General features: G+C 48.8%; 9 protein-coding genes across 9 annotated transcripts; 4 read left to right on the top strand and 5 right to left on the bottom strand.

Moving 5' to 3' along the window:
- Nucleotides 1-89: 89 nt before the first annotated feature.
- Nucleotides 90-290, top strand: LACBIDRAFT_319183 (uncharacterized protein; the record flags this gene model as incomplete). Its single annotated transcript, XM_001880058.1, has 2 exons — nt 90-97; nt 149-290. 2 exons carry the CDS (start codon nt 90-92, stop codon nt 288-290), a joined length of 150 nt encoding a protein of 49 aa, XP_001880093.1.
- A 1,624-nt stretch (nt 291-1,914) lies between these two features.
- Nucleotides 1,915-2,366, bottom strand: LACBIDRAFT_326325 (uncharacterized protein; the record flags this gene model as incomplete). The annotated part of the gene is made up of 2 exons (XM_001879818.1): nt 1,915-1,934; nt 2,024-2,366. The coding sequence occupies 2 exons, from the start codon at nt 2,364-2,366 to the stop codon at nt 1,915-1,917; spliced, it is 363 nt and encodes a 120-aa protein (XP_001879853.1).
- Nucleotides 2,367-2,994: 628 nt separating this feature from the next.
- On the top strand, nt 2,995-4,274 carry LACBIDRAFT_326324 (uncharacterized protein; the record flags this gene model as incomplete). Its single annotated transcript, XM_001880057.1, has 3 exons — nt 2,995-3,090; nt 3,150-4,223; nt 4,251-4,274. 3 exons carry the CDS (start codon nt 2,995-2,997, stop codon nt 4,272-4,274), a joined length of 1,194 nt encoding a protein of 397 aa, XP_001880092.1.
- Nucleotides 4,275-5,454: 1,180 nt separating this feature from the next.
- LACBIDRAFT_189982 (uncharacterized protein) lies at nt 5,455-6,818 on the bottom strand (the record flags this gene model as incomplete). Its single annotated transcript, XM_001879817.1, has 4 exons — nt 5,455-6,081; nt 6,136-6,292; nt 6,340-6,627; nt 6,681-6,818. The coding sequence occupies 4 exons, from the start codon at nt 6,816-6,818 to the stop codon at nt 5,534-5,536; spliced, it is 1,131 nt and encodes a 376-aa protein (XP_001879852.1). The 3' UTR covers nt 5,455-5,533.
- Nucleotides 6,819-13,599: 6,781 nt separating this feature from the next.
- On the bottom strand, nt 13,600-14,601 carry LACBIDRAFT_319177 (uncharacterized protein; the record flags this gene model as incomplete). Its single annotated transcript, XM_001879816.1, has 4 exons — nt 13,600-13,970; nt 14,022-14,232; nt 14,289-14,418; nt 14,474-14,601. 4 exons carry the CDS (start codon nt 14,599-14,601, stop codon nt 13,600-13,602), a joined length of 840 nt encoding a protein of 279 aa, XP_001879851.1.
- A 381-nt stretch (nt 14,602-14,982) lies between these two features.
- Nucleotides 14,983-15,859, bottom strand: LACBIDRAFT_319176 (uncharacterized protein; the record flags this gene model as incomplete). The annotated part of the gene is made up of 3 exons (XM_001879815.1): nt 14,983-15,408; nt 15,499-15,618; nt 15,677-15,859. The coding sequence occupies 3 exons, from the start codon at nt 15,857-15,859 to the stop codon at nt 14,983-14,985; spliced, it is 729 nt and encodes a 242-aa protein (XP_001879850.1).
- A 139-nt stretch (nt 15,860-15,998) lies between these two features.
- Nucleotides 15,999-16,697, bottom strand: LACBIDRAFT_319175 (uncharacterized protein; the record flags this gene model as incomplete). The annotated part of the gene is made up of 3 exons (XM_001879814.1): nt 15,999-16,389; nt 16,446-16,566; nt 16,616-16,697. 3 exons carry the CDS (start codon nt 16,695-16,697, stop codon nt 15,999-16,001), a joined length of 594 nt encoding a protein of 197 aa, XP_001879849.1.
- Nucleotides 16,698-17,219: 522 nt separating this feature from the next.
- Nucleotides 17,220-18,417, top strand: LACBIDRAFT_326320 (uncharacterized protein; the record flags this gene model as incomplete). Its single annotated transcript, XM_001880056.1, has 7 exons — nt 17,220-17,239; nt 17,294-17,423; nt 17,489-17,690; nt 17,744-17,781; nt 17,865-18,035; nt 18,081-18,210; nt 18,365-18,417. 7 exons carry the CDS (start codon nt 17,220-17,222, stop codon nt 18,415-18,417), a joined length of 744 nt encoding a protein of 247 aa, XP_001880091.1.
- A 435-nt stretch (nt 18,418-18,852) lies between these two features.
- On the top strand, nt 18,853-19,768 carry LACBIDRAFT_326319 (uncharacterized protein; the record flags this gene model as incomplete). Its single annotated transcript, XM_001880055.1, has 4 exons — nt 18,853-18,867; nt 19,090-19,203; nt 19,227-19,458; nt 19,599-19,768. The coding sequence occupies 4 exons, from the start codon at nt 18,853-18,855 to the stop codon at nt 19,766-19,768; spliced, it is 531 nt and encodes a 176-aa protein (XP_001880090.1).
- Between the last annotated feature and the right edge of the window lie 502 nt (nt 19,769-20,270).

Below are 20,270 nucleotides of genomic sequence, written 5' to 3'. Positions count from 1 at the left end.
AGATCAAGGACAGCTTGAAAGCGATATTGTGGCCAATGCCAATAGACTTTTATCTATCAGAGATTCAGAGTACCTAAAAGGTGGCAAGGATGCCAATGTATGTTCAGCGTCGTCTCTCCATCATTTATCACTCATTTTGCTTGAATAGGGGAAAACAAACAATTTCTCACATCCTTGCATTCGTGCTCTATGCATTGAGTTCTTCTATACTGGGAACGACTGTCTGGCTCACCATTTCCCTGATAATTTCAAAGACAGCGTCCCAGAACTCTGTATGGTGCTTGTCATGACCTGCGTAAGATTTTTTTACCTCAGATCATACCATGCTCATTGCTCTTCTACAGATCACGAATTGTATTCATGAATTCCAACGGTTTTGCTCTGGAGAGAGGGCCAAGATCCAATTTTCTGGTACCGCGTATCAACCTACTGTCAACGCGTTACTCAGACACATGGAGGACATCAAAGCCAACCCATATCATGCCCAGAAATTGCTTAGTAACCGACAACGATGGGCCCAAGATGGGATGTTAGTCTCTTTCTTTCGTTTGTCTAGTGCTTTGGTCATTGCTTAACCTTTCGAACATCCTAGGAGGTTACAAGCGGCGGCAGAGCCTATGATCAATACTGACATCACCATTGCCCTTGATTAAAAGTGGCTAAATGCTGGCTGTCCTCGTCACTGGTTCCTGGCCATCACCATATACATTTCATTATCTAGTAGGCTGATTCTGTTTTAGAGGAGAGGATTTATCAGTACCCATGCGAAATAGATAATTACATTACAGATCAATTTGCCTATAAATGGACTGCTATCCCCACAATATTTCGTCAATTTATACCCAAATAGAAAAATATAGCCCATTCCAATAGACCTGTATAGATACGAAAGCCAGCTTGACTGAGCTAGAGAGAGGACTTCTTTTCTTCCTAGACTCTCCTTCAAGCTTGGCAGAGCTGCATAGATTACCAGCCTTACTATAAAATACTAGGGAGCCCATATGGAGAACTATGCACTGCTCTATGTTTTCTACATAGGTCTCCATAGCACGACATAGCAGAAATGTGTTCCTATGCAGCGCTACGTAGGAACTGCCCTGAGCTGTAAAGGTGATACCCCTTTCTATGGTGCTATGGCACTGCACAGCCCTGCCACGTGCTGCCTAGCTCACCCAGGTTTTGCTGATGAATGTGAACCTCCTCATCCTCATCTGTACTCTACATTGTCCCTATTTTTGTAACTGTATTTGTATTTTTAATCTCAAAATTCTTTCCAGAGTGACGCTTGATTGGGTAGTTCCTCGGTGCTGAACCAACCTGCTCGTTGTGAGCTTACACTCTGGTTGGTATAGCTGGTTGGTTGGCACACAATCAAGCTTTCAGACGCTCAGGTCTTGCCTGTCTCCTCAGATCTCACCATTCTATTTATTATTTAAGATCTGATTTACGCGAGCCGGGCAAGCCCTAGGCACAAACAAGTTATCCGTGTTCACGGATTTCTTGTATTTAAATATTTGCTGTATTTAAATACTCCCTCCTTTCTCCATACTCACAGGACGCTTGAGTTATCTCATTCCGCGATGAGCAAGCACGAGGTACGAGTGCAAGCTCATTATCGGATAAGATAACGCTAGAGCGTCAGAACGAGACTTTGCGTTTGTACTCATAAGTACAAACACCTATGGATGTCTTTGAGTCTTAGACAAGGGTCTCCTTGTCGTCTCCTTGTCCTTCAGTCATCGTTCTGACGCGGTAAAAAGAGTCTTCCCAACCTCAGTCAAATTTTCGAACCCACCCACCATCCCTCTTAGCGTCTGTATAGCTGGTTGGTTGGCACACAATCAAGCTTTCAGACGCTCAGGTCTTGCCTGTCTCCTCAGATCTCACCATTCTATTTATTATTTAAGATCTGATTTACGCGAGCCGGGCAAGCCCTAGGCACAAACAAGTTATCCGTGTTCACGGATTTCTTGTATTTAAATATTTGCTGTATTTAAATACTCCCTCCTTTCTCCATACTCACAGGACGCTTGAGTTATCTCATCGCTGATTGTCCGGTACTTGTTGAATGGGAAGTCTGGATCCACGTGTTGAAACTTCGCGTATCGTGGCGACATCCCCCAATCCTCGAGCCATCTGGACTTCAACCCCTCCCTGTAATCTTGCTTGATTGCCGCCGCGCTGTAAGGTAGCCATTTCCGCAGGATAGGTGGCAGTTCCTCTGGTGGGCTAGACTCCCCCTGTGCTGCCTTCTTAGCCTCCTCGTCCGCTCTCTCATTCCCCTTGACATCCTTATGTGCAGCGATCCATTTGAGCACGAATTTGAATGAACCCGCAGGCCTAGGATTGTCAGTTCCATTGCCCATTACCTCCGTTAGCCGCAGATACTCCAACACGAGGTATTGTCCTGGCCCCGACCTCCTGGTGCCCGTTGCTCTAATGAACGCCTGGTTGTCAGTGTAACAGGTAATCGCTCCCTCTCCCACCTCTGGACGGCCTTGCAGCATCCAAGCGGCGAGTATCGAGCCCACCGCCTCGCCTTCGAACGTTGTGTGCTTCTTCAGTGTCCCCAAATGTAGACGCAGGACCTTTTCCGGCTCATCTGATCCCTTCCTGTACAACACTGCTGCTGCCCCGGCATTTCCTTCGAAACCTGACCCATCAGTGTAGATCCTGATGTCCGAGTCGTCTTTCTCCTCATCCTTAATCGACTCCTCCTTCGAACTAGCAATGGCCGTCGAGAAAGCTGTCCGATACGTTGGTGGACAGGGAACCGGCGTAATTGTTTCCATGCGCCTGGGCTTTATCCTAAAATACTCTATCAGCTTCTGAAGAGGGGGGAGATGAGTCTTAGCGGGGGTCTTGCTGTATTTCCGTATCAACACGCGAACAGGGTGACCTTCTGGTAAAGTTGCCGCCCTCACAGCCGCTGCATGGCAGATGCGGTCGTGGCGCCTACAGGGTGCCTTGCAGCCACTTCCACCCTGGTTATACATGGCCTTTGATGTCATGGTACCTGCGCCAGAGAGTCTACCCAAGACGCCTTTAGAAGCCCTCCAACTGGAGCGTCTTCGGGTCTACGGTCGACCGGTGTGTAATCCTGAATTCTTTGACGAGGGACCGTTTTGATCTTTGACTTTGTATTGTAGTTGTGGTCGACGTACAGTGACCATGAGATCATCCATGCAGTTCAGAAGAAATTGCTCGGCGATGATCCTCAGGATTTTCCCAGCAGCAACCCCGACAAGCGCAATTTACAGGTTCTAGCGGTGCATTCGACACGGTTCATCCTCAATCTCACTGCCGCAGGCGCTGCGTCCCAGATGGCCGTCGACTCCGTAAGGGGCCATTTGCGCGTTCTCACGGACTACAACGCGTCAACACGCATGTTAAAGTCCGAGGTCCTGTCTGAGCCTATTTTGGCTGTAGCTGCTGGCGACCTCCTCCTTAGAAATAAGGAAATCTACCAACGTGCCATAAACATCCTCGTCAAGCAACTTCTTTTGCACAAGAAAGTCATTGCTGTAGGCGAAAATGGGGAAACATACGCCAGGATCATCCTCATCGTTAATCGGGATGCCACTGTCCACGCGGCAGGGGGTCAAATCTGTGTTGTTGACCCCGTGCGACGCCACATATCTCCGCTGCCCTACTTGCCACACAGCCAATTCCGCTATGCTGTACGACCGTTTCTCTTGAAGTCCTACCTCTCCCAGCTGGTGGATATAAGCTCGCTCACCGTGGTCAATGATGCTTATAAGTCTGGCTTGGAATGGGCGTCAGAAGTTTATATGAACTTCACCCATTTCGTCCAACTCGAGGACTTCATAGGATCCTACTTTTCCTATGAGTTTATTCTTTTGTGCTGGCGGCGAGGTCTGGCATTGCAATGTGTAAATGGCCAGCCCGTCATTGACAACCTCCTCATCGGTTATCGCGGCGAGCTATCGAAGCCTTTTGACTTGAAGAAGTTTGTTTTGGTTCCGGTGCAGATTAAAAACCGGATTTCGCCTGCAAGTTTGAATTTGGTTAAGACAATTACTTGCCCATTTCTCAAGGACAAGACGGAGCGCTGGAAGCCAGAGTACATGGCCATCCTCATGGATCTCGGCACCACGTCCTGCTTCCAGGGCACTCAAGGACATGTTGATGTCACGAAGTGTGAAGCTGAAAAGGGCCAGACCGAGTGGCCTGCATTTCAAAAAACTAAAGAATACTCTGCTGTTCGCTTTAGCATACGCGGATTTCAGCCTTATCTTTCTCTTCACGAGTGAGCGCCGACGATCCTGGATCTCGAATCGAAAAAGTCGTTGATTGAGTTCTCGAGCTTTAACGAAGAGTTTGAAGCCATGGGGAAGGCTACGAAAAATGCACTTACCTTGACCTCCAAACAAGCAGAGACGAAATATAACAAGTTGTACATGGGGAAGAAGTTATAGAAGGCATTTTTTGTATTATATGTTATCTCAATGGCAACGCAATTGACCAGATCTCACCATTTATTCCCTCCCCAAATTTGTGCATTTTATAAGAGCTCAAAACCTTGCTTATCCAGGAAGCCAGAGCCTCTGACTTTCACTTTTGTCCCAGGGTACTGAACATCACAGCCTTGTCGGGCTGCTGAAATTCACTAAACTGTTCTATCAAAATCACTGTCAGCTAAATTACAACTTTCCACCGTCAGGCCGTTTGGCGGTGTACTGAAGTACATTGGAAGTACATTAACACGCCGCGAGAACCCAGTCCGCCATTTCCTCAGCTGAGACTTCCCAGTCCTTGTTGCCATCATCAGCTTCGCGGTCAAGGATGGTGGTGACAATGTAGAATTGTCCTCTCAATTGAGTTGAACCTTTGTCTTTAATGTAGACAGTGTGGATGATCCCGTTGTTATCTCGAAACCGAAGTCTGTCCCCAAGACAAACCTTGCGATTCGCGTCTTGGGTGATGGCCGTTTGCATTTGTGAAGCTTTCAAGGTCTCCTCACTATAGAGTACCGAAACTTGAAGATCAGAAATTTTGTAAGTCTGAAAAACTTACGCCAACTTTGCCGCCGCTCGAGCAATGCGACTCGACATCCCTCTATCATGATCTGCTGTTATTGTGTGTATGAATTGTGCACCGTTGCTAGATGAGCCTGGCAGGGCAAAGTCAGGAAGATCATAACTTGAAAATATCAAAACGTACTACTCACTGGATCGCAGTAGATTCTTCTCCGGCCTTCTCCAGCAGGTCAGTGCATTTCTTGTAAAAGCCAGCGACCGCTTGTGAAGTGAGTGACACCGGATAGTCGACCGGGTTTACCTCAGGATGTTGGTGCCATGTTTGTTCTGCCATCGTGTAGTGAGGCAATCGGGCATTGTGGTTCTGGAGCGTCTCAGGATCAAAACGAGATTGGAATATGTGGAGGGCAGTTTGACCCAGAATGTAAAACTGAGCTAGTTGTTTCGTCGTTTTCGCTTCGAAATCGCGCTCGTTGTAAACGGATGTGGTAGACATGGTGGCCGTTGACAAACTGGTGAGTATATAGGGTATGTTACGCCCACTGGACACTCATAACCTTTCTTCCTACCCCAACCTTTCGCTCCAAAACTGTCTCGACTTTGCCCCGTGAGCGGCCGGTTGTATTCGCGGGTGTTTCGATGAGTTTTGTAAACTCTGACGCCCCACCTCCAACTCCAAAGTACAACACCTTCGCCGCTACGAGACACAGATACTTGGCAGGTACAATGCTTTGGGACATTGTCAGCTGAGGTGAGGTGTGCGCGTTCAGAGGCTTGTCCCCGCCAGTGGCAGAGGCAGATTGCATCGTATCGACGAGGGAAGGAAGGCTGCTGGTGCTGTAGATCGTTTCGGAGGTTAATATGATATCGTACTTCCCGCCTATACCGTGGTGGTCAAAGTCAGACCAAGATCCGGAGAAGAAGCGAATAGAGAGGTTGTGATCGAGGAGAGAGGTGAGAAAGGCGGATTTAAGCTCGGGTGTTATGGAGAGCTCGGAGGGGGTTGAGGGGTCGATTGGGGTTGGAAGGTCGTCGTCGGAGCCTTGTTCACAACGGAAAGTGAGGGAGGCTGGGGATGCGTCTGTCGTAAAGTAAATAGGTCAGATTTAAGTAAACGAAAGGTACGGAGGCGTACACCAGGTTGAGAGAATGTTTGGTAGCGTGACTAATTCCAACACAGAGAGGTTGAAATCTTGGAAGTGGACGTGGGCCCCTTTTTGGGGGGCAGTTGGAGTAGAAGAAAAGAGCTCTCGTAGGATATATAGCGATGGAACGGCCGTACCGCAGCCTAGCTAGATAAACTGTTAAACCAGGTTCCGCTGTAAATCCAAGAACCCACCTCGAGAATCCGTCTTCCTCTGTATGTCTCGTCAGGCAAAGCAGTATCAAGGTACTGTACGAGATCGAGGCTGCACTCCCAGGTCTTGAGCCCACCCTCGTATACGCCTGGCACCAGGTCGGATGGGGCATCTAGATATACAAGCGCGGGTGCTTCTTCGCCAGTTCCTTCTGATATCAACTGGAATCGGGCATCAAAGAGGTCACGTCGGACGAGTGTCAGAGATCTCCCACCCGTCAGAGGGACGTGTAGAGGCGAGTATGATATACGGGAAGGTAGGCGGTTTAACTAGAACGGAAGATTAGTCGGGAGGTGTTTTGAACAAAGTAAAAAAGGCGCACAAGATCCTTCAGTAGATGTTCTTCGAATGAATTTTCTCCGAGCGTAGGCTTGTCCTCCTGTGGTTGAGGCGTTGACGCAGACAAAATATTCGTTTCATCGTCGTCGATGTCCTCGATCTGAAAGTCAAATTTGAACATAGCGCCCTGAGCACAGCCACGGACGCGTCGCGTCACAAAATGGAGACGTGACAGCATCATCGTTGAACTCCCTCACTAACTGTATGTGTTTACTTCCTTTTCTCTTCGTACTGTCATAACTGATGTTTGTATTAGCCTTCCCGACGTGCCACGCGTCGTCTACGACGCATAAACTGCTCTCGTACTCTCTTTGGCTCAGAATCACCCCAGGCTACCGAGTCTTTCGCCGCCTTCCTCGTTAAATATATATGGCGTCCGTTAAACGATCTGAAGCAGATGAGGCTGCGTTTATGGCTAGTCTCATGGAAGGGCTCGATGATTCCTTCTGGAACGCCGTACCATCTCCAGATAACTCACCTGTTAAGCCTCGACACGTCGCGAAATCGAGTCCGCTCAAGATACCACGGACTCCTGTACGACCGAAGAGAGAACCTGTCGCTTTGGTTGCTACCCCGTCAAAAATTGTATACTCCGCTGGAGATATTGACATGTCGACGTTCCTTGAAGGTGCAGAGGATTGGGACTTGGACATAGAACTTTCACCGAGGAAACCTTCCCCCAAGAAAGAGAAGGTGGTGTTTGCAATCTGCGTCTTTTCAAGTGATTGACTGGGTTTAGGTCTCACCCAACACGCAACCTTTGTATGTCCCCGAAAGTTGTACGAGGTGCATTGTTGAGTCTGTGGATGAGGAACACATTAATGGTCGATGGGTTAAGGTATGTGACGTGCCATATTCTCTTGCAGCTCGACTTTTTCACACTTCAGCCAGAGACTAAGGGCCAGAATTGACTCGACTGAACGGCTTGTAGATGTAATATTACAAGACGACTGGTATCTTACCGATATTCGAATAGGTGTGCTTCAAGTTTTTGTGTGGCTGCATTCACAACTCACGTAAACTCAGAGGATATTTTCAACGTTCTTGGGACTTTTTCCTCCAACAGTATAACAATATCTTCTCAAACGAATCTTCTTGTCCTCCACCCCGATATCATGCTCACAGCAACCGCAATGTCCAACGCCCCACAATGTCGGCGGAAACCCTTATTGTCGTCATTGGTGCATTCGTCAAGCGACATAACACCGTCCCTAGTGTGGGGTAGCATTCTTCATGAAGTGATGCAGAAATGCCTGAGCGAAAATTGCTGGGACGAAAGGTGGATTGAGGATAGAATTGACGAAGCTGTGCGCGCCAGCTTGGGAGATCTGTTCAAGCTGAACGTGTCGGTAGAAGATGCGAAACGGGAGATTATCGGGAGAGCTAAAGGGCTGCAAGTCTTTTCTCAACGATACCTTTCTGAAACGCCCAAGGTAAGTCGGTGGTTGTGGTCACGTCGTTAGCTTTGCGAAGTTCATATTATGGTGCTTAGCCTGATGCAATTCTCACCAATACACGCTCAAAAGCGAACGACGGCCCTTCCCTCCTTGCGATCTCAAAGCTTCTGGACATCGAGGAAGACATTTGGTCACCTACCTACGGGCTCAAAGGAAAACTTGACGCTACAGTCAACGCCGTCATCTCCGAATTGCCCCCTCGACCTTCTTCAAACTTTTTCAAGGCCAAACCCCTTCCGACTCCTCCACAGATGTCGTCCGGTCCTCAGCCCTTTGAAATAAAGACGGGTCGAGCTGTCGCGGGTATGGAACATCGCGCGCAGACTATGCTGTACACCCTGCTTGCGAGCGAACGTTATGGTGTCGACGTTCCCTCGGGTTTGCTGTATTACACGCAAAGCGACGAGGTGGTACGTGTCCCCAGGGGCAGGAATGAGTTGAGGGGATTGGTTGTGGCTCGGAATGAGTTGGCCGCGTATATGATGCGCAGGATACGTAAAAAGGGAGACATTGAGGAGCCGTTCCTTCCACCAGCTATTGATGATGAGAGGACGTGCAAGAGGTGTTATGCTTTGGATACCTGCATGATCTATCGTCGGACGATGGAAACACCACCAGCCGTGGACTCACCTTTGCATGATACATATTTGATGAAGACTGGACACCTGACAGACTCGCAGGCAGAGTTCTTCAAGAAGTGGGAAGCGCTTCTGACGTTGGAGGAACGGAATCTGGTCAGATTCAGGAAAGAACTGTGGACTATGGGAGCGGAGGAACGAGAGAAGCGAGGCCGTTGTTTTTCACAGATGGTGCTGAAAAAAAGCGAGGGCGACGTATTTTCGCCCTCGCTGCCGTTGGAGGCGCCCAAAATTGGAGAGAGCAAGATCCACAGCTTCTCGTATTGTTTTGTGCGTTCCGCGGATTTCCTGGAGACACCTGGAAAGATGGGAAGGAGCTTGATTAGCGGGAGTCTTTCTCCTGGAGATGCAATTACGCTTTCCGTGGAGCCGCATTTCCTGGCTCTGGCGAGGGGCTTTATTCTTTCCCTCACGTCGTACGAGGTGATTGTGGGCGTTGACCACTCGATCGATCTACCTACGATCAAAAAAAGATTATCCCTGAGCAATCCCCAGCGCAGATGCACTGAAGACGTGATATTCCGGATTGACAAGGATGAGTTATTCGGTGGCATGAGCCGAATGCGAAACAACTTGGCGCAGCTCTTCTACGCAGACGGGGACTCGCGAACTCTGGATCTCGTGGTTGACTTGAAAACGCCTCTGTTTTCACCAGTGTCCTCCTTACCGGCTGAGGCTGAGCTGCACACGAGACATCTGAACCCTAGCCAGCGGGCAGCGATGACAAAGGTGTTATCGGCAGAGGACTATTCACTGATTCTGGGGATGCCTGGGACGGGAAAGACCACTGTTATCGCAGCGTTGATTCGAACCTTAGTCGAGATGGGCAAGACGGTGCTCTTGAGCTCGTTCACGCATTCTGCCGTTGACACGATCTTGATGAAGCTGGATGGGGTGGATTTTGGGGTGTTGAGGATTGGAAATATGGATAAGGTCTGTCTTCCTCTTCTTTTGCTTTGTAGAGGGTTCTCAGGGCTTCGTGTAGATTCATCCGGATGTTCGAAAGTACACGATATCTGCGAGGAAGACGGCGACGACTGTTGAACAACTGGAGCAACAGTTTATGACTCCTCCAGTTGTTGCAACGACTTGCTTGTCAATTGATCAGTGAGGTTTCATCTTTTTTTTTTTGATTTACGTTAGCTAACAAATGGACGCAGTCCCCTCTTTTCCCGCAGGAAATTTGATTATTGCATCGTGGATGAGGCTTCTCAAATCACTCTCCCAACGTGCCTTGGTCCCCTGCGATTTGCGACCAAGTTCGTTCTTGTCGGCGACCATTTCCAGCTGCCTCCTTTGGTACGTGCTTTCACATTCTTTTTTGAATCGTTAATCCCAACATTCCGTAGGTTAACAATCCTGAAGCCCGGAAAGGCGGGCTCGACGTGTCTCTTTTCCGACGACTGTCAGATTCGCACCCAAATTCAGTTGTGGACCTTACTTACCAGTACAGGATGAACGAGGACATTATGTTGCTCTCGAACCGTCTCATATACCACGATCGACTGAGATGTGGATCTGACGAAGTTGCTCAAAGAAGCTTGGTCATTCCCGATCGCTCTTTTCTGGAGATGCTTCATGTGGGGGAACTCAAATTCAAAAGCTCGGGGGATTGCTGGCTGAAAAAACTGGCTGACGAGAGGTGATATCTTTCCCGTTGTTGGGTTTACACAAGCTGATGGCCCCTGTTTAGCTGTAAAGCTATCTTTGTCGACACTGATGAGATTCCTGCCCACGATTCTCGCATAGGAGATTTGGTACAGAACGAAGTGGAAGCTACTCTCGTCCACCAGTTTACAGAGACCCTCCTTCGGTGCGGGGTATCGCAGAATCAGATCGGCGTTATCTCGCTCTACCGCCAACAGGTCAAGCTCTTGTCTAATCTGCTTGAAGCGAGGAAGGGTGTGGAGATCCTGACGGCCGATAGAAGCCAAGGTAGGGATAAAGACTGTATCATAGTCTCCCTGGTGAGGTCGAACGATGCAGGTCAAGTGAGTTGGGTTGTTTTGGAACTAACGCCAGTTTCTGACGTTTGTTTCCAGATTGGTGACCTTGTGAAAGATTGGCGTAGGATGAACGTATCTTTTACGCGAGCGCGATCAAAGCTAGTTATCTTTGGTTCACGTAAGACGTTGCAGGCCGACCCCCTCCTGAGCCAGTTCTTTGCTCTTATGGAGTCCCGGCACTGGATCTTAAAGTTGCCCCCAGGTGCACATACCATTTATGCCGCCCATTTTGAAGTATGCACGACGCCCTCAAAAAGGACTGCGGTGGACGCAGTGGGTTCGTCCGAGGAGAACAAACCATTGAACTCGAGCCCCGAGCGACCCCAGAAAAGACTTAGGGCTACAGCGGACGCTGGACTGTTGAGAGGACGGCCCATCTTACAGGACTTGGCAAATAATGAAATCTAGAGTTGGGCATATTGCAAATAATCCATCCTCCCGTCTCTGGTAGATGGTCACCGAACGCTGATACCCCGTCGCCACGCCGTTACGATACCAATCGGTCGATTTTGATACCCCCAGAGGTCGATACATTGGGGAAGGAGAAGGAAAAGAACTGCATTACGCGAGCAAAGTGTGCGGCTCCGTCAACCCTTGGCAATGACGCAAGGTTACTGTTGGGAAGAGTGACCTACTCCCATTTCGGCGTGCTTGCTTCACAATCATGGAAAGGGACTCGGACGTTGTATAAGAATAGAGTAGTAGAAGTCCTGCCGTCCCATAGCGGCGAAAATGTAAGGTCCAGGCTACTTAGCTCATCTCTTTTGCCTTCAACGAAAGCCCAAGGGTGATTGTTACACAATCCTGGGTAGTTTTATTAAATTTGACACTTCACGAGCTGATGATATTTGGGTTCATGACAAGCTTTTTGCAATTCATTGCGAGCGCAGCGAGCAATCATTGACTAAGGGTGAAAGGCCCGGACAAACAAGTAAAAATTTAAACACGTAAATTGGTATCGGGGATTTTCCTAAACGCGCTATAACTGAATGGATACTGCTCCTCCTCCTTAGAAAACTGAGAATCAGGTGGGGGCTGATAGCGTTTACGATAATATGAGCAAAAATTTGGGTTTTCGTCCCGATTTTGACAATAATTCTATTGTACAAAAACTGAGCGGTATTAAACACGTGATGCAACACCGCTGAACATCGTCGACGACTCATATGCTTCTTATACTTAATTGCAAACACTCCATCAAAGATTTATGGTGTCAAAGCAACTGCAACCCGGTCGACTACCTGAATTGCTGAGGAAACAGAAATGCGTGGTACTTCAATTCTTCCGTCGCTGAGCAGACGTTGGATGAATTACAAAACGATGAACAGTTCTTTACAGAGACAGGCTATGTATACTGATACAGGTAAGTACCAGAGATTAAGAATAATAATACTGCAATACAAATCTAATGCGAAGAGACGGGAAAGCGACAAATTGCTTAGTCTGAGTCCGATGAGATCTCTATGGTGCCCGACCCTATCACATTGCAGCATGTCGATGCAGGGCCTTGATGTGTGCCCGCTCGTGTTCAAGTTGTTGACGTGAGGTCCAACCAGCAGCCGGCAGTTCAAGTTTGACCTCCAGACAGTACGGCCTGCTTGGTTTCAAGTGACGGAAATGTCTACAAAACCCGCAGACTCGAGAACGGCCTCGTTCAGAACGAAATGGGGCAGGCGGAGCCTTCTTGGACCTAAAGGAACGGGGCCCACACCATCCTAAGAAAAAATGAACATGTACTTTTATGTGAAAACATACCTCCATCCAGGCATAAACAAACGCCGTTTGCTGGACCTTCCGTTTGCTCTCCAAGTGAGTAGGTTCGCTCAGGTGCCTTTCTTCTCGCATCCGTTCCTCACGAGCCAATTGTGCGGTGTAAAGCTCGGTCATGTGGGAGCCAAAAGTTGGTTCCATACGGGCATTCCTTGCAACACGTGATGAAGGGGCAACGACATTGGGAGGGCCTTGGGACAGACTCTTAGATGGGTTGGGTCTGATGAGCTGGCAGGGATCGAGAGCAGCGCTGCGATGGGAGTTGTGTGTTTTAGGGAGGATGGGAGTTGGTGGGGGTTTGTGGGCCGGGTCAACACAACCCTTGCACATTCGTTAACCACAGCCTACAGGCTTCGTGAATTCAAGTTGAATTGCAACCCGTAGTGGCGCAAGATTGCTTTCAAAGAGCTAGCAGCCTGAGTGCACCCGCTGCGTCTGGAACAGACATAAACGCAGGTGGATCAACGGGGGGAAGCTGACTTGTTGAGGCGGGACGGGGTGATAGTGAGGAAGGCCGAGAACCTGCTAGCCAATGAAAAAAGTGGCGGTGTCGGGGTCGGTGTGGAGACACTATAACAGTGTGAGAGTCATGTCAAGATCGAAAATTGCGCATACCTTCACGAGAAGGCACCCCTTGTTGCCATTGCCATCTGATTTCACAGGTGTATTGATACACTGAATGGACAGCGTTTCATGGGGTTGGGACATCCTGATTGAAAAGAACAAGGTGCTGAAGATGAAAGGGAGAACGGCAATTTGAAAGATGTTAATGGAAACACGACGACACGTGAGGGAGTACCGTCATGTGCTGTTTGGATTGGTAGAAAGTTGGCGGCAGTTCAGTCTCTCAAAATACGGAACGTCTTCGTGTTTCTGATGCGGAGTTACAACGGCTCATGCTCGACGTCAGTCCCAGAATGCATATCATCCTCACTGGACTCTGCCCATCTGCATCTGAATAACCAATCAACTTGTCAGGCGCTCTGATCAAAACGAGCTATAATTTGAAGGAAATGAACTGTATAATGACCTCAGGGAAGCAGAGGGAAGCCCTGTAGTAATTGACGTGCCATAAGCAATATGTGCAATGGCCACAGCATAGCCTGCTTGGCACGTGTCAGCCACCCCGCCACCAACCTTCGTAGTATTGGCCAGGACGTTCGCCACCAGAACGGTATGACGGTTTGAATGACTGCGAGAGATGGGAGTCCAAGTGTGTTGGTCCAAACATAAATGAGGAATATTTGACCGAGCACTCCAATGAATACGGAGGCCAAAACCTTGGGCGTTGAACGGTCTTCAAGAGCGAAACCCACGACACACACCGCTCCCACCGATGCTCCCGAATAAAAGATAATTGCCAGAATGAACTGGATAGGAAAGAGAAGTATTGACCACATCGCTAGTTAATGTCAGCTTAGTATTCCAACGAAAGAAAACGAACTAGACTCACAGTATGCCCTCAAAGTAATCCAAGTATCGGTCCTCAGAGATGGTTGAGAGGGCGTGGAAAGTTGTGGCATTGAAGATTGTGACGTTGAAGGTTGGGAGAGGGAAGCGACAGCTTGAAATGGTATAGAACGACGGGCGGCATGGCGGGCATTGAGGTCGATCCATGAAAGACTCGTCTGTCTTTGTTCAGCTCTCCCTGTCTCTAACTCAACCTTAGATCAATGTTATGGTTAGTGGTGACAGCGCTCAGCGGAAGCATAAATTTTACCAAATCGTTATCGCTGAAAACGCTGCTAAGATTTATTGCGGGTACGTCGCGATCCCATTCGGCGAGGAATGAATTGCGGGGCTTTGAGCGATCGTCGAGGAAGGATCCGTAGCGCAGTAACTGGACGCACCTGGTGGCTGGCAATCAGCGTGGTGCATAGAGCAGAGTAGATGGTTGATACGCACAGTCTTTGGAGAACGATGCCCGTGGCATTGGTGGTTGGGGTCATGCCGTAGGCGTTCTCCCCCTGAAAACCAGGACCCGGTGTCGTGCTTGGGACGAGATTGTTGGTGTTCGGTGGATAGGTTGCCATGGAGGTAGGGGAAGTAGTAAAAATATTCTATTCCTGTTTATAACGGACTATGGAAAATGTCAGCCACCAGATTCCAGTTTGGAAATCCCACCTTTCTCTGAAACTCGTTCCTTGTTCTTGAACATAAGCGCCATGGCATCCTTGGTTTGGGAGCGGGAATTGTTCGCTCTTTGACGGCAGTATGTCGAAGACGATGAGGGAGGGCAAGAGCCAATAGGAGTGAACGCGGGCGTCTTGTCATCTAAACGGCGGAAAACGAAGGACCAATGGGTTCTCTACCTCCCCCTCCCCCTCCTGGGCATTTCCCTAGGCCTACCTTCGTCACTACAAATGCGCCAAACCATGGCTTAAACCCGCGGATTATCGCGACGTGTGAAGATTCTATGATGTTCCGTCCCAACCAAAGAGATTAAGCAGATGGAGCTGCGTAGAGTGCAGTACGACTTGAGGTGCGTTGTTCGATTCATGAGTGCGAGTGTCGTGATGTTCCATTACGTAGAGCACCACGAAGCTTGGAGTCACGGTTCGGTATGTTGAGCTCCACGGGCAATACGTCCTGTAAGGGTTTCGAAGCAATGTTACGGAGACATAGTCAATCTTCATGTCCATTTTTGGGATTTGGGTTGACTCCATGATGACATACGGCTCGATGCTCTCATAATCCGCCCAGATTCTTTCTAATCGGTTATCTGAGTCACTAGGCAGAACTTCCGTACACTCGGGTTGGCTGTAAGCCCCATAGACGAAGAAGATCAGGCTCGTCGTAGATATCGAGGGGTGGTCGGTGTGGAGGTCGGTGGAGATACGCTAGGGAATGTGCTTGACAATCGTTGATGGTTGACACATAGTTATGCAAGAAAGGGAGTCTCTGGGAAGGTGGATCCTCGTGAGGTATGCAAGAGAGTATTGAAGGTTGGTCGGGCGTTGGTTCGCGTTGCGTGGCGGAGAAGGCGGCGAATTTGACGGAAAGTCGGGAGCAGGATAGTCATCATACCCCGAATCCGAGGCTCTACCACTCTACCAGACAAGACTAGATAGTCAGCAGGTGACCATTAGCATGATTAGGGCTACGCACCTCTTCCTTAAATTCTGGGTATCTTTGGGATAACTCAAAGTAAACATCACTGGAAACGTCTTCAAAGCGAGAGGTCGGTAGGGTAGCGAGCTTCTGGCGTGCTTGATTTCGTTTTGGATGAAATTCCTCTCTAACAGGGAGGAAGGGGACCGAAGGATGATTGAGTGATCCAAGGCTAACCATCTGCTTGATGAGCTACCACTAGTAAGACATGGGTCTGATAGCTGAAGCTAAAGGACACTTACGCGGACACCTTCATCCTCTATGGGTGCGAGGTGACTGTCGACATTGAATTCGCCCTCCCTATACTTGAAGAGCTGACTCAAGGTGCACCTTCTAAGAATAGTTCAGCGATGACACAGCCAACGCTGAAACAATCCATCGACTCCGTGACTTTACCATCCCTCTTTCCCTCAGTATCGTCTGCGATCCTCGATTTCTTTGCAGTGATTTCCGGGTTGGTGACGTGAGTGTAGAACCTCTCAGGTGCAATGTAGCATGTCCGCCGTCCGGACGTGTCAAAGAAGAAGGAGAAATCAGATGGGTCGTCAAATGGAAGATATGTGGGCTTATATGAGGCAAAATCGGTGACTAGAATGTTCTCGGACTTAATGTCGCCATGGGATATCTTGCGGTTGTGTGCATCACGAAGAGCGTTAAGCAACTGAAAGGCAATCCATTTTTTCTCTACCATTGTAAGAAACGGACGAGTGCTAAACAGGTCATGAGTTCAGTGGGCGCAAGAGAAAAATAGAGGAAAGCCACGCACCTTATGCGATCATGAAGGTTACACGCAACCCACTGCCGAATAATGTACCCCGTCTTGTCTGTCTCCACGAACGACTGATAATTATAGATGTTCGCGATATCTGACAGGGTTTCCCTGTCCACTGGTTAGACGCGTAAGTCCAGTTCAGGCACTTTTACAGTGAAGCTCACTCTTTAACTTGCGGTGGTAATTTCTCAGAGATAATCCAGGGTCTGAGTTTTGGCAACGAGAAATCCATTTCGATGTCGGCATTTAACAGTCTTTAAAAATCGGGCGGAACCAATAAGCTGCGAGGTAACGAGTTTAGAGAAGAGAATTGTGGATGGTGGCTTCCTACACACCTCTTCTCGTAGATTAATATCACCCCCCAGTTCCGCCACGAACGAATCCAATGCTCCCGTCGTGCGCGTCAATGCCCGAGTTAACCAGGAACCATGAGAAGTCACGTGCGTTACACCTTCATAGCCACGTGTGGCGGACTCAGCTCAATCACGCGCACGGTCAACTGGAGTACTGTCACTAACCAAGGGCAGAACCTCTGCGAGACAAATGTCAGCCCCCTCCTATAAATCGCAGACTCATGGATCCGGCCCTTTATAAACAGGAATCGACCCCTTGCTTACCTCTACTACTTCCTCACTTCCGTCGTCTCTTCCAATGACCGAACCAACCCCTCCATTTCAAGTAACCGTTCTTGATCCACTTAGGCCAAGCGCAAGGTTAGGGCCTGGGATGAGGGGCGAACACGGTTATAGATTATATCCGCCTGCCAACATGGCAATAGACTACGCCATGTGAGAACTCCCTCCTCCCTTTGTCCATCGACCTGATTGTCGGTTGGATATTAGGGGTATACTCACGCTCAAATACGATTCTCTCCTCCGTTCTGCGTCCAGCCCTTGTCAGGTGGTTGCGACAGATTTCAATCGGAAGACTGAATCTGTCGACTTGGGGAATGTCATGGTCCCTGGAGATATCGTGAGTTCTTGGCAATCATTCATGTGTTGTGAGCGTTGTCGCTAATATTGCCTTTTCGACTTAAGCTACAATTTGAGGGAATGGATCTCGAGCGAATACCTCACACTAGCTCCACAACGTTGACCTGGCAGTCCATCATCACCCGCCAAGAACACATCAAATTTATTGGTGTATACTGGATTCATTATGTGCCGGCATCTCTCGACGGTCGTCACACTGGCTACCATGTAGGAGTGCCCGATCTGTGGTGCATCATTAGGTTCTACCGTGCGCCCAATCCTTTTCACCCCATTCCCTTCCAGCTGACGAGTTGACTATAGCATGGTCGTCGATCATTAAGCTCCCCTTTGAACTCGTGGTATATTTTTGCGTTCTTTTGGGTCCAGTAGCATGGGCGGCTTGTTTGGGAATCTTTATCCTACCTGGAGCACCTCTTTTCAGATTCTTCTTGTCAATTGGGGTTGGGGTGGTGTCACTGGTGCTCACTTTGCTGACGTGGAAGCGATGGCTTGGATACCCAGTCAGGGTGCCGCTTTGCAGCATTGTGCGACTTTGGTGTGGGTTTTTATGGAGGGAAGTTCTACGCAAGAAGATGGATGGGAGCTTCATTTCGTCAGTTTAGATACATTGCAGAACTTGTTATGAAATTGCGAGTAGGTCCGAATTTCGAGAGTCCGAACCGCTGCCAATTGCAATCCGCCTGTATACAGTTATTTAACTTCGCACGGCCTCTTCGATGCTTCACTTCGACTGCCAGCATTACTCGAGTTGTTCTCCGCACTGCATTGTATGTATCCAAACCATGTTCTCCCTGTAGGTGGTATGATTTCTTGTTGGTGATGATGTTACAATTTTTGTCTTTCCTTACAGCTTTCATCTTATAAGTATTGTCCAGTACGTACTACGGTATATGTTGATCTCTGTAAAACTGTGATGTATAGCTACCACACAGCTCGGATGGCGAAGCGAGCCCCCGCAGAATGCGGATACTTAATTCTTCTCCAGTTGCCAAATAAATTCCAGTCTAACCTAGTCTAACTGAGCTAGTTGTTCCACTGTTTTCGATTCGAAATTGGGCTCATTGTAAACAGATGTGGTAGACATGGTGAGACAGATTCGCAGTGTTGGTGCCAGTGCTTCATTTTGCTACTATATATATATCACACACCACCGTGCCCCATTTACTGGGATAAGACCCTCAAACCGTTTTCTTGATGACCACGTTCACAAGTCACATCACCAAAGGTGCCGTCTTTGCACCTTTAGGTTTAGAGTGAGCAAGATGACGGGGTCGTGAGCAGCCACGGCAACTTCTAGAGCTTCGGCATTGTTCATGTCGAGTGAGATGGCAGAGAGACCGGCTCAGAGCCTTGGAGCTCGCTGTGGCAAGCTAAAATGCACTGAATAATAATAATATGAATGACAACAAATGTTCGTACCAATGGTGAGCTCGTTCGAAGGATCACGGACAACGTATTCTGCGCATGGGGAAGCGACGTGCCCACTGCTTATAAGAAGTACCTATTTTACGAGCCTCTTGGAGGCTCGCACAGCAGCAGCCTGACCGAAAGTGGGCCTGATACTCTTGCCCTCCTCAAGAAGAGAACACAGGCAAATCGAGGGAGCTTGTAGTCAGAGGAGTGAAGCACGGCATTATAGTGTTTAGTCTCCTCCACTTTCTGACAAGAGTCTCAAAATCCCGTCCTGGGGTCTTGGCGCAGATGATGAAACAGATCGGGGGGGATTCAGCTGGGTTGGGAGAGTCGGGGATGATAATGTCGTATGTGGCTCGTTGTCCGCAAGGAACCTAAAACCATCACTAATGACGACGCTTCGACGCTCGCGCCACGGCCTGGAATTGAGATTTTGAGTCAAATCACTGTAAGGTCGATGGAAGCAACGGACCTCATCGATATTCGCATAGCACGGCTTGTTCAGCGGTATCGTGCTTCAAAACCTCACAACCGACCCCTCCGTCACCATGGCCATAACGAGAACCTTCTTAGAGTTCGGACGGCTCGCGAGCAGAAGATAGGTGAGCATCCCTTGGTATCTGAATGCGCAGGTCATTTCTGCCGACTCAGAGTTGGAGACAGAAACTCACTTACGAGAAACTCATTGCATTAGACCATCAAGAACAAAAATGTTTCTATAGGTCTCTGATTCGAATACCAGAACATCTTCCATACAAGGACTCCTCGAGATGTGGATTCTTGTTGACACGGTTTGTCCTGTATTGGAACGCATATAAGCCATCTCACGACAACACAGTCCGCTTTCCTTCAGTTGGAGCTTGGTTAAAGCACAACCCCGGAGACATCCTCAACGCCAGCTTTCCTGTCTGAAATATGGTCCACAAATGAGAGGCACCATAGCCTTCCATTTGTTCCGCTGATCCTCTCAGTCTCCCCATTGCCACATACTCAAACCGCAGCGGATACTATCCTGCCCATGCGCAATCAATGATCCAAAGGCGACCATCATCGCCTACGATGATGTTGAGGTCCTGATGTGTCAGAACGAGCGGTCCGTAATTTCGTTCCTCGAGCGGACATCTCGAGGCACCTTCCTAACGTACATCGCTACCGGTGGCGATCGTTGAAAGTACGAGGCGAATGGGTCGCGGTGAGATTGAACTTGACAAAAGATATGGGATTCGCCAAGGATCCGCATGCAATTCCCGCTCCATGAGTCAGGTGGCGTCGTCGCAGATGCTTTCAGGCGAAGGAGTTGACGGACGTAGCGGCGCAATGTATAAGCCACGTAGACTTTCCGCCAAACGTTAGATAAGTAGTGTTGAACCTAGTATGGAGTCCATGGCGATCAAGAAGTTCCTTGGCGGCTCAC

Source organism: Laccaria bicolor, genomic scaffold, assembly GCF_000143565.1.
Source record: "Laccaria bicolor S238N-H82 LACBIscaffold_9 genomic scaffold, whole genome shotgun sequence".
Classification (NCBI taxonomy): Eukaryota; Fungi; Basidiomycota; class Agaricomycetes; order Agaricales; family Hydnangiaceae; genus Laccaria; species Laccaria bicolor.
Note: the sequence above shows the minus strand (reverse complement) of the source record. Positions and strands in the feature narration are given on the sequence as shown.